The 16,949-nt window shown below is 38.3% G+C and overlaps 1 protein-coding gene across 3 annotated transcripts in view; it reads right to left on the bottom strand.

The window, feature by feature from the left end:
- Positions 1–16,949, bottom strand: part of PCSK5 (proprotein convertase subtilisin/kexin type 5) — a 257,001-nt gene that overhangs the window by 52,477 nt on the left and 187,575 nt on the right. For 2 of the 3 annotated variants that reach the window (XM_072358970.1, XM_072358971.1), the window contains exons 18-21: positions 15,780–15,877; positions 15,123–15,252; positions 13,423–13,538; positions 275–377 (exon numbers count right to left, since the gene is read on the bottom strand). In XM_072358970.1, the coding sequence (XP_072215071.1) occupies positions 275–377; positions 13,423–13,538; positions 15,123–15,252; positions 15,780–15,877 (447 nt within the window). Of the gene's footprint in view, positions 1–274; positions 378–11,276; positions 11,982–13,422; positions 13,539–15,122; positions 15,253–15,779; positions 15,878–16,949 lie in introns of those variants that run through there. The other variant, XM_072358972.1, reaches the window with a different exon arrangement.

Below are 16,949 nucleotides of genomic sequence, written 5' to 3'. Positions count from 1 at the left end.
CTTTTGCTGTTTGAGTTGGTCATTATGGTTCCAACAGCTACAGTTTAGAATGGGTGGCAATTAAGAGAAGACTGTTTCATATCAAAATAACAGTGGGAATAATCTGGTTAAACAAGGAATGCCTGTGTAGCCATCTGTCTTGTTTACATAATACTTGTCTTCTCAGCTTCTAGCCCTGGTTGTTTACCATGATCATCAGGTTCTCTTTCATTTGACTCTGCAGGATAGTGCTGACGTGAGCTCTGTATGTTTCATGTCGTTAGGTGGCACATACCTTGTTCTTGGGCAGCTGATGCAGTCATCTGCCTCAGGTCCAGTGCACTTGTCACAGGATACTTCACACAACTGACATTCCTGAGAACCATCAAGATATTCGTCTGGCGGAAAAAGAGATTGTTTACTACAAATCCACATTTTACATTTAAAAAGAAGGTAAAATAACAAAATGCCAATTCATGTTGATGAACTTCACGAGTAAAAGAAATTAGATCACCTTTGGATTACTGAAAAGAGCAAATTTCCCTGCAGTATCAGGAAAACAAATATAGAATATCTGCTCTCTTGGGGCACTGGGATATTTGGAGTTTGTTAGTTGGGGTTTTTTTTGTTTGTTTGTTTGCTTTTTGCTTTTGGGAGCTGGGGAGAGAAGCTGGTTTTATTTTTATTTTCCATATCAACCAGTCAGAGAGTGAATCTTGTTCAGGTTGACGCTATTACTTTAGAGTCAGTAACAGTGCTATGTAGGAGCACTCATTTCCTTTGTGCAGCTCCAATGTGCTCCTGATTGCAAGCTGAGACATGAACAGCATATGAGATATATGTGGAGAAAGACTTGAGTATACTACATTAGTCAGACATGCTGGTGCTATCCCAATCTCTAGCTGTAGCACCTTTGTTCCCCTCTCATACTACTGCTGCAATACACAGCTCCTAAAAGACCAAGGCTCTTCTTCAAAGTGAAAGAAAATTTGGTGCCCAAGTGCACTCCTGGGCTTGAGGAAAAAAATAATGATACATATATATATATATCTATTATATGAATGGTTGCCTAAGGACAGAGATTTTAGATAAAAACACTTCAGGAACATGAATACCATGATTTTAGTAGAGAGCTGAGATGCAAAGTCTGACTTTTATTTAGTTAATATTCTTTGAAAAATTGTTACTAACTGGTAAACTATACTTTTAACAAATCTCAGAGCAGAGATATTCATGTCTTCCAATCCAAGCCATTTTATGATTCTGTGCTTCTACGATTTGGTGACTGACGTGAATACTTGATCTGTATACAACATAATTTGGGGACTGCAAATGGGTTTATCAAGAAGCTTAAAAAACCCACAGGATTGGGTGTTTTATGTCAGTTTCTTGTAGGAAAATTTATTCTAATTGAGCCCATATGTTGGATAGAACTGGTTGTCTCTGTGTTCTTAAATAATGGAAGAGGTTGTATAGAGTCCTGCATAATACATAAATCTTTCAATTTCTGTGGCTACTTTAAAACTGAGAAACTCTTCACCTGTGTTGCACTTGGAAATACAGATTTGGTATAAACTATTAATTTTAGGATTCAAAATACAAATATGTTGTGAGTTGGCTTGAGTTCTCAAGTTGAAAGGAGTTCCTTGTATTGAAAATCAAGAGCATTGTCTGAGCATGGATAAAACAAGATAGGGAAGAAGTAGTTTATAACGAACTGCTGGCTATTCTCTCTGTCCCTTGTCTTTTCTACTCCATGTTAATCTGTATTAACAAAATTTATTATAGTTGACATCCGTGATATGAGATTTAAGCTAGGATAGTAGTCATCATGCTTATGAAGATGGGAGTGGTATAATTATGAAAGAAAATAATGTAAAAAACTGGAACATCCAGCCCAAATGGGCCAAAGCTGATGCACCCAAGCTGTAGGTACAGATGTTGTTTTGATTTTGTAAAGGTTTGTACACCTTCCCAGAGAGAAGAAAAATGAGCCAAAGCCAGTGATAGATGATGTACAGCAAGAAAATGGTGCTCCATAGAGGCTGATCTGGGACAAACTTTAGAGCTGGGAGTAAATGAACAGTCTCTTGAGATGACATAAACAAATCTCTGTATTTTTTACATGTAAATGTGAGCATTAGGCAAACATAGAACCTCTATTATTTCTGCTGCTAATAGAAGGCACCCACACTGCAAACTTGGTTACTCCTGTCAGAAGAGTAATGATGCAACATGTTAGAAAGAGTCAGAGATTGAGAGGGGTCTTGTGCTACCACAGCATAGAAGGGAGACTGCAGCCTGCTGCCTAGTAGATCTTCTGGTCTCTGATAGCTTTCCTTGGTGTAGGTCTCTTGACTCTTTGTGATTTGTATTTAGAAGCTGTGATATGGAATACCACGATCTCAAGTGTCTCTATGATACTTTAAAGTAGATACTTGTTGTATGTTAGCTGACTTCTTCAGATATTTTCTTACATGCTTTTTTCTAGGCAGTGCACAACCATGACAAAATGCAGTATTTGCAAAATATTCCTCCTGCAGGTCTGCTGGCTCAGTGTTTGACACTACCAACTTTATGTAGCTAGGAAATCTCTCTGTGCAATGCCTTTAAATAATTGCTTATTCCATATTGTTTTCTTTTTCATGTTAGAAAGGCATTTTGTTTCTTCAGTCTCAACTTCATTATTTGCCCCTGCTGCCTATAAGTTTATCTGGGGGACCTGAGACACACCTTGGCTATGCCTCATCCTGCACTGGCTATATCCCTCCTGTAAGGTAAAAGTGTACTGAGTTTTAAAAGGCTTCTGCTATTTCTTTGTTTCTTAGAATTACAGAATCATCGAATGGCTTGGGTTGAGAAGAACCATAATGATCATCTAGTTTCAACCCCCTGCTATGTGGGGTTGCCAGCTGCCAGACCAGGCTGCCCAGAGCCACATCCATCCTGGCCTTGAATGCCTCCAAGGTTGGGGCATCCACAGCCTCCTTGGGCAACCTGTAAATCATTTTATCTGCCCTGGAATAGTGCCTCTCCTCTGAATTATTTTTTTTAATTGAAGCATTTCAAAGCATGCAATTATAAGAATCTGCATCACATGTTGCTTACACTTTAGAACCTCTGAATTGCAGTTCACATCTAGAGCAGCATATCTGCCACTGAACAGTAAAACAACATATATTAAATATATAAAAAATTATTCAAGGAGTTAGGACAGAAGAGCTACTTTGGACAAGAATTTTAAACCACTCCACAGGGCAGTTTAACTGCCAGATTTTATTACAGACCTTGCTAAATGATACAAAATGATACCACTTAATCAAGTCTTGTCACTTTCTTTTTCTTTCTTTTATATGATTTCTTTTTTACCCATCCCGTGTACACAGTGAAGAAATACCACTGGCAAAGCATCCCACCTGTGCCTTAATTCAATACTAATCAGTTACTTTTTATCATCCTAGATTTAATATTCTCTTGTTTGTCAGTTCTGATACCTCATTGCTTTGTTTAAAAATATTTGTCACCTTTTTTAAAAGGAGGAAACTGAAAGTATCATAGGAATAAAATTATGTTGACAGAAACAGTGCCTCAAAAGAGGAAGACTTCTGTGTACAATTTCATATGCCTGTTGTTAGAGCTGTCAGTTTGTTGGAGTGATGACAGGTTTTAGGCTGTGCCTTAACTGCATACTTACATGAAATTCCTGTCGGGTGGTTCAGTGCACTTTAAAATAGGTAAAAATGATTATCTCCCACTCTGGAGGCACAGACACTGAATTGCAGCAAAGCTCATCAAGTTAGGTTAAGAGTGTTATAGCAAACCAGAACCCGAATCTCCTGAGCCCTGGATTAGAGCATGGGCACAATGATGTTATTACTTCTTTGCTTGAGATGCAGTCTAGCCCTTGTCTAGTCATTATTTCCCACCTGCTCTCCAGAATCTACCATTCGTTGGCAACAGTTGGGTGAGGGTGTGAATATCCTTGTTGCACCATTCTTAAATAAAACATCGCAGTATGTAATTCGAAAACACTCACAGGCTATCTTAGCATTGTCAGTGATTTTTCTTTGCATCCAATTCAAAATCAACACTGTTTTGTCCTTTTCTTGTCTACTTACATGGAAATCTATACACAGATTTTGTTAATGGGCTTTTTAATGCAGTTTTATGGGTTAAAAAGGTTCCACAGAGCAAATAAAGGCATACTGATTAGAATTATTTTTGATAAATTGGTAGTGAGAAGTGAGATGATTCAGTCATTAGAAAAGTTTTGCTCCTCCTTTGTTTACCTTGACACTTTTTATTTTGGCTGGTAGATAGGACCAGCTCCTTGTGCTCTGTTAAGGAAAGTTTATGCATGAAACTTAATACCACGAGGGACTGAGACTAAGCTGTTTGCAAGAAGCCAGTAAAATTCATCCTGAGGATTCCTCTTAGAGTTACCTCTCAGCTTCCAAACACTTAACACTGGAGAGGTTACTTCTGCCTGAAAGAAATCCAGTCTTCATCTTGAAAATGTTACACGACAGATTCTGTGACATTTGATTTCCTCCCCAGATTCTGGTTAGTCCTACAAAACTTGAGCCTCATTTCCAGTTCTGATATGTCTGACTTCAGCTTTCAGTGTCCTGCTACTTAGTATTCTCCACTCAACCATAATTTTTCACAATGACCACATTTCCATCTCCCTGTCTGAGTGAGCAGAAGGGACAAGAGAGAGATCCTTTAGGAACAGAAATTTTGGGTGATATGAAGTGCTGAGGGGGGTTTGGGATGGAAGCCTTCAACAGGGATGAATGTGGAGTCTGAGGTGGGGATGCTGGCTCTTCAGTCATTGTTTCCCGTTGGTGCCAAGGGATGAGGCAGTATTCTGGAAAGAGTCCAGGATCTCCTCCCTGAAGAGTAGTGTGTGGAGCTGAGTGTGAGGTTGTGGTTTTCGTATGAAAGGCCTTTTTGTTTTCTGATTAGCTGATATCACACACAGCCTCAGGTTAGATTTTACCTTATCAGGCAGGAGTGAAGCAGCTGGCATTATCAACTATCCTATCTTGCATAGCTCTCTCTCCTTTTCCCAGCTGAATAAAAATATTTACATCAGCCAAAGCTGCCTTTTTTACTGACACAAAGGGATTTATTCCTTCTTTTGCCTGTGCACATGTGTATTTATTCCCTCATTTCTATGTAGCACTTATACAATAGTTGTTAGAAGCCCATTGAAGAGCCAAGGCCATCAGGGGTACTAAGAAGGCATAAGTACACTCCAGAAAGATATTTTCTATGTTTTTAAACATCAGCTCTATATGCCTGTTTGTGCTAGTAAAAATGTGGATAGTTGGAGGTGAAAGCTGACAAGGATCTGGGTTTCTCCCTTGCCTATGTAAGCATAAATGTGGGAGCCCGGCAAGGCTTTCTGCTACTCACCTGCAATTTGGAATTTGACAACCCCTTGAGAAAATGGGAAGGGAAAGAATCATGAAACCATAGAACACAGAATCATAGAATAGCTTGGTTTGGAAGAGACCTTAAAGATCATCCAGTCCCAACCCCCTGCCATGGGCAGGGCTGCCAACCACCGGCTCAGACTACCCAGGGCTCCATCCAACCTGGCTTTGAACACCTGCAGCAATGGGGAAGCCACAGGTTCTCTGGGCAGCTGTGCCAGTGCCTCATTGCCCTCAGTGAAAATTTTCCTCCTCTCATCTAACTTAAATCTCCCCTCTTTTAGTTTAAAGCCATTCGATTCTTATTCTGTTACTATCAGAATGCAGAGCAGATGAAATTAAGTCATTTAATGAAAGATATAAAGGTCTGAGTTCTATTCTTATTTCTAAGTCTTCAGCCAATTCATTAACCTTACATTGTTGACCTTCTCCTGCTTAGTCTCTCCTAGTTCCTATTCTCCACTGCAAACACTTCAGGAATGGCCAGGGCAACCATTTTGGATGATTTCTCAAGCAAACATCATCCAGAACATTCCCTGAGGATACTGAAATGGGCAAACGATACATCCCCTCTGATTTGGGTACTGTTGGAGAGAGGCTTTGCAGCACTATTTGGCTCTAGGAGCTCTCAGAGTCCCTGGGAACTGAATGTGTTCAGAAGGCTGTGCTGGAGGCAACCCAGCAAGACTAGCATGTTTGTGCTTTTGGTATAGCCTTTCTCCTGGAGTAGGAAAAAGGCCTTTATTAATGAATATTTTGAACTTGTGACAATGCAGCTAATTGGCACACGAGCATGTTCACAATCATTGGTGCTGAGAGCAATGTAATGTGTGGGTACTTGGAGACCCACAGCTTACTGTGCATGCAACCATCAGCAGCAGGGCAGAGGGCATGATCAATTCTAAATGTGCATTTTGTAGCTGAATCACACTTGTCAAGCTTCAGTGAGCATTCAGTGCTTTCACAGAGTTTGCAGGATGGTGCTGTTAATTCTTCTTGGGTAAGAAAATATTCCCACCCTGTCAGTGCTCATGTTTCTCCATCCTGGGCTGACTGGCAAAATGGGTACTTTTATCAGCCGATTTCATAACACCACAAAGAATAATAGAATCATAGAATGGGCTACATTGAAAAGGACCTCAAAGATCATCTAGTTTCAACCCCCCTGCCGTGGGCAGGGTCGCCAACCACCAGAAAAGGCAGCTCAGAGCCACATCCAGGCTGTCCTGGAATGCCTCTAGGGATGGGGCATAAAGATGTCTACTGCGTTTTGTGATCGGATGGCATTTCTGCTTTGGAAAGTCATACTGTTGTCTCAGAGGACCTTCAACAAATCCATCCCCAGACACAGAGAAACAGTGATAAATGAAGGACTGTATAAAGGGCATTCTTCTAAGCTGTGCCTTGCCCATCTTTGGCAACAAATATACGAGTTACTCAGAAAATGAGACGTAACAAAAAACAGCCTTTGGTGTGGCACTGACAGGCTGCATTTGTTGCTTCCTGGAAATATCACGACTGTTGTAATGCATGATCAGACAATCAGTTTAATCAAATCTGGAATCTCCCACAAGGATTTAAGACAATAAAAAATTATGTCAAGAGAATAATTTTTTCCTCCCTTAAACACTTTCTCAACCTTTTGTTTGATTTAAATATTGAAACCACAGATTCTGAAAATATTCATGCAAGTTCTTGCTGGGGTGTTTCTTTCTGATGCAAATTTGACTAGGACATTTATTTGTATGTTGGAAAACTTTTTTAATGCTTGCTTAAAATATCTTGCACAAACATTTAATGACAGAACTTTTCTTGATTTGTTCTTTACCAATGACATGACAATGGCATATGCAATATAAATATGAGGCATGGCAATGGATCAAAGACAATTTACTGTTCTGTGAATTGCACTACAGATTGAAAACATCGAGTCATACAAGCTGTCACTTAAATGTCTTTACAGGAATCTCGAATTTATAACAGGTCTTGTTACAGTCATTCAGTTCATTAAAAAGAAGTCTTTAAAGGTAGCACATAGTTACCTAAAGCAGACACTGATAGGGGTTATGTTCAGGTTGTTTGTGATGTGGCTGCTAAAAGGATTAACTTGCTCATCACTGGCTGCAAGATCTATTTAGTTGCTACAGTCAGCTACAGTATCTCTTTATATACATTTACTCAAAGGCTCATAGTGTTGTATCTCTCATCGTTATTTCACAATGTGGAACAAGCAGCAGCCTTGATACTGTACTACCTATTCAATATCAGATGTTGCTCAGAATTTCTCAGGACATTGGAAACCTGCAGTCCAAATAGGAACTGTGGTAATCTTTCAAGTCTCATAGGGAACACCGTGTTTGCTGCATGGAGGGAGCTGCAAAGCCTTGCAGAAAAAGACAGTATGTACCAGTATGTGCAGCTTCCACTGGTTTCCACTGACACAATTTGGTGTGTCTCTAGATTGCTGATATCAGCCATACACCATGTTGTGCTATGGCCGAGGTTGGATAGCAGCAGGTAGAAAAGCAATACGGCCTGATTACAGAAATGCATCCTCCACTTACAGAAACTCTGTTCACACAACAGGCGTCTGCAGATGATGTCCTTGTCTGGGCACACTGACCTTCTTTCTGGTTACAAATAGTGTTAACTGAAGTATGAAATTTTCTATGGTCCACACTGTCACAGTCTTAAAGACTTTTGGTAGGCAAGCAGTCTAACTGACTGTTCAGTTTGCATTTAAATCACTGACTGCATAAGGATTCTCCTAGACAAATATGAACTGGCAGATAGTTTACCATGGAAGTGATATGCCTTAATTAAGAGAGTCTGTAAAATTTTATTTCTTCTTCTTCTTTTTTTTTTTTTTTTTTTTTTTTTTTTTTTTTTTTTTTTTCTCAGGGAGAATGAAAACAATTCTACAGTGGGAAATAAACTAGCATCCTTCAGTTGCAATCCCATTGCTGATACAAGGAGTAAATACAGTGCTGTCTGCTAATTCTGCTTGTATCTGGCCACTGCTGTCAAGGCATCAACAAGCAAGAGTCTTCAAAGAGCCTGACAGCAGACAGCAGGAAGTCCTGGTTTTCAATCTAAAACTCCATTGCAGGCTTGTTTCTCCATGAGGCTCCACAGCCCAACATTTACAGATAAACCCTGTAGGGCAAACTAGGGCCGGAGCTGTAATGAAATTATTATCCTTCACCTAAGGAAATCATAGATGAAACCATAGAATTTATCAAGCTAGTTAAAATATGATGGTGGGGTGGGACCTGAAAGAAGCAGTTCTTTGTAGAGTATTGGTGTAAGGATTAGGCCAAACTTTTTCCACTGGTGTGGCTTAATGAAACTACTGCTAAGCATGTGCTGTCCTCTGTACACTTACTCCAAGAACTAAGAGGAAAACTGGGGACTGATGACCTGACTTCTCATTCTGAAACATAGTTGATGGCTCTGAAACATTTGAGGCTGAAAGCCAATGGCTGAAAAATGTTTTTTTTTTTTTCTTTTTTTTTTTGTTTTTCTTTTTTTCTTTTTTTCTCTTTTTCCAGGAACTTCTTTATGCAGCTTCAGTGAATGTGCTTTAAACTTCATCTGAATATACAAGTTGTGTGAATAAGTTGGCACTTTGGCCACCATTCAGGCTGTGGGACTAAACGGGAAATGAAAAAGCATCGACTAATGCCAGTGGAAGCTCTGATCCTGCAGGCACCACAGCTGAGTGCATATGTAGTCCTCTCCATTTAATGGGAACGAGAAGCAGCCTGCTGTTTTTAAGTGGCTGCCCAGCATTGTCACCTGAGGTGTACTGAATATGAGCACCAGCATGTGAACAGGCAACAGTACTGCGCTGTGCAAATGCCCAGGAGTGACTGAAAAACCACCAGCCCACTCTTTATCTGTCTGAGTCAAAATGTATTTTATGCATGCAACTTTTTCATTAAGTTTGCAAGAGAAAAACTCTCATGGGTGGCAGAAAGCCAGCACCGTTCCTCACCAGGGCACAGACATGGCTGTACTGCTAGCACACAGAAGGTGTCCTCCACAGAAACCATTGCTGCTTACATCAATTCCATCACTTAAATCCACCAGCAAAATAAAATAAAATAAAAAGAGTTAAACATCTCTAACCTTCCTTGTTTCAAACACTTGCATCTATACCATAGAGCTACCTGTGCCCTTCAACAGAGGTATTTTACATATAGATTATCAACATGCTTTTTCAGACTCAAAGGAACAAGAAGTTAGGTTAATTTAATAGAAAAAATAAAATATGGAATAACACTGATTTTGGCCAATATCAATTACAACAGAACTACCCTATTTTACAAATAACAACTGAACATTTTACACATGTACAGTATTTTTTTCAGTAAAAATGAATTTAGATTAACGTGTCAGTTTTTTTGTTTTGTTTTGTTTTGTTTTGTTTTGTTTTGAAGAAAACAAAGATATTAAGTTTTTCTCTATAATAGTGTTAGAGGCATTTGTAAGTACCCAAACAAACTCTTTACAATCTATTACATAATTAAATCTCAATTATGAATATATATTTATATATAATATATATATAATATTAACTTAAACTTTGAAAGCATTATGTTCTAGTTAAAATCGTTATATTGAGAAATGAGGCAGTACCAGACTAGTAGTTAAACTAGCACAAATTAAATTCTCATAACTTTTCATGTTTAGCAAGAAATCTGTAATGGGCACCAAAGGAGCTTCACAGGCCTCGTCATACAGAACCAGGCATGGGTTGTAATAGTTTATCTGCTCTCTGGCAAAGTGGGCATAGGTTTATCAATTCATTTGTATAATGAATTTTTAATATTATTATTAATTCATCTGTAGAAGTTCCACAATAATTTTAGTATTTAAAAAGGAGGTTCTCTTTATTTTCTGACATTTACATGCTTAAACACCTGCAATACATTTTCTACTTGTGTGTCCTGGAGAAATAACGGAGAGACTTTGCACGCTTTAAGTATTCTTCCCACAAAACAGTATCTTTGAAGCTCAGCTTACTGTCTTCTGCTAAAACGAATGGCTTGCAAACAGCATGCTAGATGAAACTGATGAGTATATATCAAACAATTGTGTACCTGGGTACAGAGGCAAGACAGAGACCTGCCTCTCACCACTCCAGGATGGTTTTACAGTGAGGTAACTTCATAGGCCTCAGCAGGATTGTTCCTGCTAGAATTTGTATTAGGAGCAGTTAAAAGCAGATTCAGGCCCATTAAGACAAGATTGTTACATCAAGAAAACAGTTGATTTATTGCCCTATATGTTAATACTCCTGGAGATGTATTTGGCACAGTGTTACAAGCTCAATTATAAATCCAGTCCTGTAAACACATTCTGTCACATACAGTCACACTGGCATTTCTGTATGGGCACTATAAAATATCCCCACATACTTGCATGATAATATCCCCTTTTTGGTGAACGTTACAAGACAACAATAATTTATGAATACTCCTTACATGTTAGCAACTTTTCGATTTCCACGTATACATTACTCTTGCTTATGCAAACCAAGAGTAGAATCTTCTGAACTTGTTCACAACAGGAACAATTTTTTTTTTAAATTTTATTTTTTTTTATTATTTTTTTTTTAAGTTTATTTGAAATAGCTTTTACAATTTAAAAAAATAAAATAAAAATCCTAGCATATCTGTTAATAAGCTAGCTGTCTAAAAATGAGATCTATATGACCAAAAAAAAAAAACAAAACCAAAAAACCACTTTGGGCAAAACATATATACACACTGCATGTGATACAAAAAAACAGCACACAGCAGAGTAAGTAGGAAAGAATTGTGTGCAGAAATGATCTTTTCTTTTTTTTTTTTTTTTTTTTTTTTTTTTTTTTCTTTTTTAAATACTGGTACAAAAGGGACAGAACTTAGTCCTGCAGACGACAATGTTTCTGATTCCCTCGGGGACTCCTTTCCTGAATTTCCCCCTGTCAATTCACAAAAAAGACTTAATGCAAACTTTTTTGTATTGTTTAGTTTTAATCCATGTAAACGTGTGTGTATTCTTGAAACACTCCTTAAACATCCTGAAGGGGAAACAAACAGGAAAAAAAAAGGGAAGGATAAAGACCTTCAAAAAACCAGAAATAATCCTAAAGTTGACAGGAAATCAAATCATGAGTTAAAGGTTAATTTTGGCATCAAATGCTTTGGTCACACAATACTGACTCTGTGATCCTGGATGCTCAGCACTAAACACCCAGTTATGAAAGGTAGGCGTGTTGTAGGTTTTCCATTTAAGTTCCAACCAACAGTTCACCATCTCCCCAGACAAACAGGGGGGAGAGAGAGAGAGGTGGCTTTTTGTTTGTTTGTTTGTTTTGTTTGTTTGTTTTCCTTTTTCAATAATACATGTTAATCTATAAGTCTACAGGAGCAGGAGGACTCTGGGAGGTGTGAGTTCACCCCTTGTGCGTACATGTTCTGCAACACAGTTGCTGGAGCACTTTCCGCTGGCAGAGATTGTTCTTTTTCACCAGCATACAGAATCCTCCCTCGGCCCAGGACTCTTCCGTGGCTTCCGGAGGGCAGCAGCAAGAGAAGAAGGGGAAGTTGAAGGTTTGGAGAGCATGGTGTTTACCATGGAGGGAGGTTTAATTGGTCAGACAGGTAGATTTGGTTGAAGAAGACCATTCAGGAGCAGGTAGCAAGTAGGAAATTTGGTCCATCAGAAGGAATTTCAGTCAACAGCATTTTATTTTTCAGGAAGAGATATTGTGTGGTCCGACAGGGAATGATTGGTATCCATTTGTGAAAAAAGAAAAAAAAGATTAGAAAGAGAATAATTAGAAAACAGTGATATTTACAGCAAAGAAATTTGTTTTTGATTTTCACAAATCGAAAGAATAAAATGGACAAACCATGAAAAAAGAATAAACATTCTCAACAGAAATTCAAATCCTACACAATAACACACACCCAGCATCTGACTGTCAGGCAGTGGAATGAGAGCCTCCATGCTTGGTAATTTAACAGAGGAAAGACTTCTGTCCCTTCCTTGGCTAACCTGCACTGCTGAGAGAACATGCCATGCAGTAAGATCCAGTTGCATGCCACTGCAATTGCTTCACAGCCCACATGCCCATGTGTTGCTCTGCAAATGCACTCTCAACATCAGGGCAAATGAGACAGAAGTGGAGTCCCCCCAGTCCTGGGAAACTGCATGGGTACCCAGATGAAGCTGCATGTGGACAACTGATCGACCCTACCACAATGAAGACCAAACTGATGTATGTGTATGTGCACGTAGGACTGTATTTATATTGGGTATCTTTCACTCTGCTTAACACGGAGCTTTATTTTGGTATCATTTTCCTCTTGGATAGCAACTCTTGAGCTGTTATATACAAGTAATTAACATTTTCATAGAATAGTAACTTTATCTCAGTGTCTCTGTAATTGTGATTTGTGAAGGGAATGAATATTAGTGAATAATTAAGCGAATCATACACAATACAAACAATATCTTTGTTGCCTCAGAGAACCTGGAGGAAGTTTAAATCTCCATAACAAACTGAGTGCCCTCTATTCTTTTCCTTCCTCATTACCTTTTCACATAATTCAAGTATTACTGCAATTACTTAAGATCGTTTTTACTTACCGGCATCTCCACAGTTTAAAGTGGTGAAACACATACATGCAATTCTATGGGCAGTACTCTAGGGTCCTCATACAAAAATCTTTTGAAAACTATGATTTTTGAAAAACAGGTAAGGAAGCAAAAGTAGGTTGCTGCAGATAGGGGGGAAACTATTTTAGGAAAATTCAGGTGTGTGTATGTGTCTAATTCCATTAATACACTAATATAGTTTTCTCCTTTCCATAAATCTGAAATAAAGTAAGGTACAGACCTAAAATAGATAATATAACAAAAGGAAAGAAACCAAACCAACCCAATACACGTAAGAAATGCTGCCAGAAGAGGTAAAAAAAGGATCTTTTCAGGGAGCTGCACTCACCATCCTTGCAGACTGTTCCCACTACGCAGACACCAGAGTCTAGGTTATAGCCACTTGGGCAGATTGTACAGTTTCTGTCTCCTTGACCACTGCAATCCAAACAGCTGGCGTCACATCTGAAAGACAGTGGTAGGGGTTGGCCTTATGGCCTCACCAAATGCAAGAGCACCCAGGAGAAAGCTTCTGAATTATAAAGGGCTTGTTTGCTGTTCCCAGGGGTATCAGCTGTTCTAGCAATGAGAATAATTAAAAAGTAACCTCCCCACACAGCTCAGTTCTGTTTGTTTTTTTTCCTCCAACTGCTTTTTGTTCATATGTTTTTTCAGTAAAGAGCTGAATTATTCTAATTCTTTGGAACTATGTAGAAGTAATAAACAGAAGTATTAAATGGACAATACATCCATGTGCCACCAAGGGACAGACTCAAAGACACATGATAGAAAAGACTGACCCACTGCCTGGTCATTTCATCACCCTTCTGACTTTGTTAGATTTTGACTGTGTATTCATTTATTTTATTTTATTTATTTTATTTTATTTTATTTTATTTTATTTTATTTTATTTTATTTTATTTTATTTTATTTTATTTTATTTTATTTTATTTATTTTATTTTATTTTATTTTATTTTATTTTATTTTATTTTATTTCATTCATTCATTTATTTATTTATTTTTGAGTGGAAAACTGGAAAACCATAACACATGGTGAGTTGGGGCTGTACAGCCTGGAGAAGGCTGTGGGATGACCTGATATTGGCCTTTCAAGTATCTTAAGGAGAGTGCTAACAATTCAGAGGACAGACTCTTTAGGAGGGTCTGCTGTGAGGAAAAATGTTTTCAAGCTAAAAGAGGGGAGATTTAGAATGGGTATAAGGAAAAAGTTTCTTTATTATAAGTGTGGTGAGGCACCAGAACAGACTGCCCAGAGAGGTGGTGGATACTCTGTCCTTGGAGACATTCAAGGCCAGGCTGGATGGGGCTCAGAGCAATCTGACTGAGCTGTAGGTGTCACTGCTTATTGTCAGGCAGTCACTGTCAGGACTAGATTACTTTTAGATGTGTCTTCTGTCTGAAGTGATTCTCTGATTCTATGATTCCCTTCCTGCCCTGGACTCAGCATGAGTCAATACTAACTGATTCCAAAGGGCAACAAGCAGTGTGTATTCAACAAGGGAAGGAATGAAAAAAAATGTCCCTTCTTTGCACAGCACAATCTTCTACAGGGCTTATTCACACAGTGGTACATGCAGACGAGCTATGCTGGACAGCAAGTCTTGTAATATATTTATGCAATGTTTCTGTCTATGCAGTTGAAGATCTGAAATGGTCCTCAGCAACAGTAATTAACCCGCTATTAAAAAGATTCCACTTTGCCTTTCATTGGTTTGTTATTGAGAAACACAAGTTCTCTGCCAGATGTGTCTATTCTACATTTCTGTGCTTATTAACTCAGATTCTCACTACAGGCTTTTTAAAGTCAAAGACACATACACATGCAAAAAAAAAAACAACAACAAACAACAAAAAAAACCACACTTTCAGAAGTTCTGCAAAAATGTAACTCAAAATTAAAAAAAAAAGTTTTAAATTCATTTGTTTAGAATATGTATTTTTTTTTCCCTCATAAATATTATCTTTCTCAACACAGTAATTCCTAACATACTGCCAATTACTAGAAACATATTTGCACAGATCGTACCTTTTGCAGCTTTTGTATCCACTTTCAGTAGAGTGATCAAGGTAGTAACCAGTGCTGCAGGATTGCACACACCTTCCATCTTCCATAAAATAGCCCTGTGTGCAGTTTATACATGCATCTACTCCACCACCTTAAACCAGAGAGAAAATACACTCTATTATTGGCTAGTTCCTCCTATTGTCTAACTGACACCATATCTCTAGCTGCAGCAAAATCTTACTGCCATTTCAGAGACAATATAGAGCCTTACTTACCTTCTGTAAAAGAGTAACACCAAACTGTAAAGGTGCATGTTAGAAGAAACCATATTACATAGATTCACTATCTCTTTTCTGAAATAAATGGATGTTGGTAGTTCTACAGGTGCCACAAAATTTATAAATCATTCATACAATCCAGAAAGAAAATGGAAGACATTTCAGAAAATTAGAAGGGGCATTACAAAAGGGTGAATAAAGAACCACAAAACAAAAGTGTATTCACACTTTCAATTATATTTTTATGTTAACTGAGCTTGGCCATATGTATAATATGTTAGAGAACTATCAAATAATTCAGAGATTACATGTCAGCAGTCACATTATGAAATAGTAAAATAAAATCAGAGCTAAAAATAGAGAATAAAGGAAATAATGCAAATAAATGTCAGTGAGATACCTGCACATGTTGCACATGAACGGTGACATGGTTCACATTCCCTGCCATTATGGTATTTTCCATCTTCACAGCGGACAGCACATTTTGTGCCATGCAAACTATTACAGAAAGGAAAAAAAGCACAGTGTTCAAAGTAGATAACAGCAACAACAGACAATCTCATTCAAAAATCAGTAGATCCCTGAAAGAAAAACAGCAACTCATAGATCAGATTTCACTGGCTTCCTTCATAGGTTTGTATCTTACAGATCACAGCAAATGACTTCAAGAGGGAATGGAATGCAGTTTTGTCTATGGTGAAACACAGGAGCTGTTTACAAACTATTGTAAATACTAGCAAGTAGGAGAGGACAGAAAAAAAAATGAGCAATGCCATTATCCTAAAAATTCAGGCATGTAAAACACAATTACCCATGAGGAATTTGGCACAGGGTCAATGCCACCACATTTAAAAAGTACACAGGACCTCATGCTTCAAGTGAAAGACCAGCAGCATTTCCTGATACTGTGCTACAGCAGAGGTCATGAGCAGACTGACATAGAAGGAAACTGCCATCAGTTTCTGACACAACCGTTTTCTTTGAAATCTCCAGTTCTGCATGGTGTGGGAGATTTGTTTAGATTACAGCTAAAGGTATTCTGCCTGCGGGCACTTTTGAAAGGGAGCACAAAGTAGTGACTAACAGAGGAAAAAGGAATAGCAAAAAGAGTCACATCTCCATGCTACCCATGCTCTAAGTAGTGTTTATGCTTTCATGCTTTAAATGCTGAAGTAGGGCTTTTTTTGTTGTTGTTTTGAAGTCAGGACTCCTCTGCCATATCTGCCATCTTAAGTAGAATCTCAGCTTTCACCAGACCGAACTCCTTCTCAAAAAATGCTCTTCAGCTACAGGGTTTATCACCTCAGATGAGAGCTAAGGCTGTTTTGCAGACTGAAACCAACAAAAGTCATGCATACTCAGCACCACTGGAAATTCTGAAGAATAGATATGGTCCCAGTTTAGCAAAAAAAAATTCAACAGATGTGAGAATGTCTGATTTATTAAGTACTCTTGCTTAGCCACACACCTCAAAGTGCTTTACGTGTCAGGTAGCATTATAATGTTTTTACAGATGGGACAACTAATCATTTGCTTGAGTTTAGTTAATGGGCCAACAGAAGGATCAGAA

The sequence above is a fragment of the Excalfactoria chinensis genome, chromosome Z, assembly GCF_039878825.1.
Source record: "Excalfactoria chinensis isolate bCotChi1 chromosome Z, bCotChi1.hap2, whole genome shotgun sequence".
In the NCBI taxonomy this organism is placed as follows: domain Eukaryota; kingdom Metazoa; phylum Chordata; class Aves; order Galliformes; family Phasianidae; genus Excalfactoria; species Excalfactoria chinensis.
This window is presented reverse-complemented; position numbering and strand designations above follow the sequence as displayed.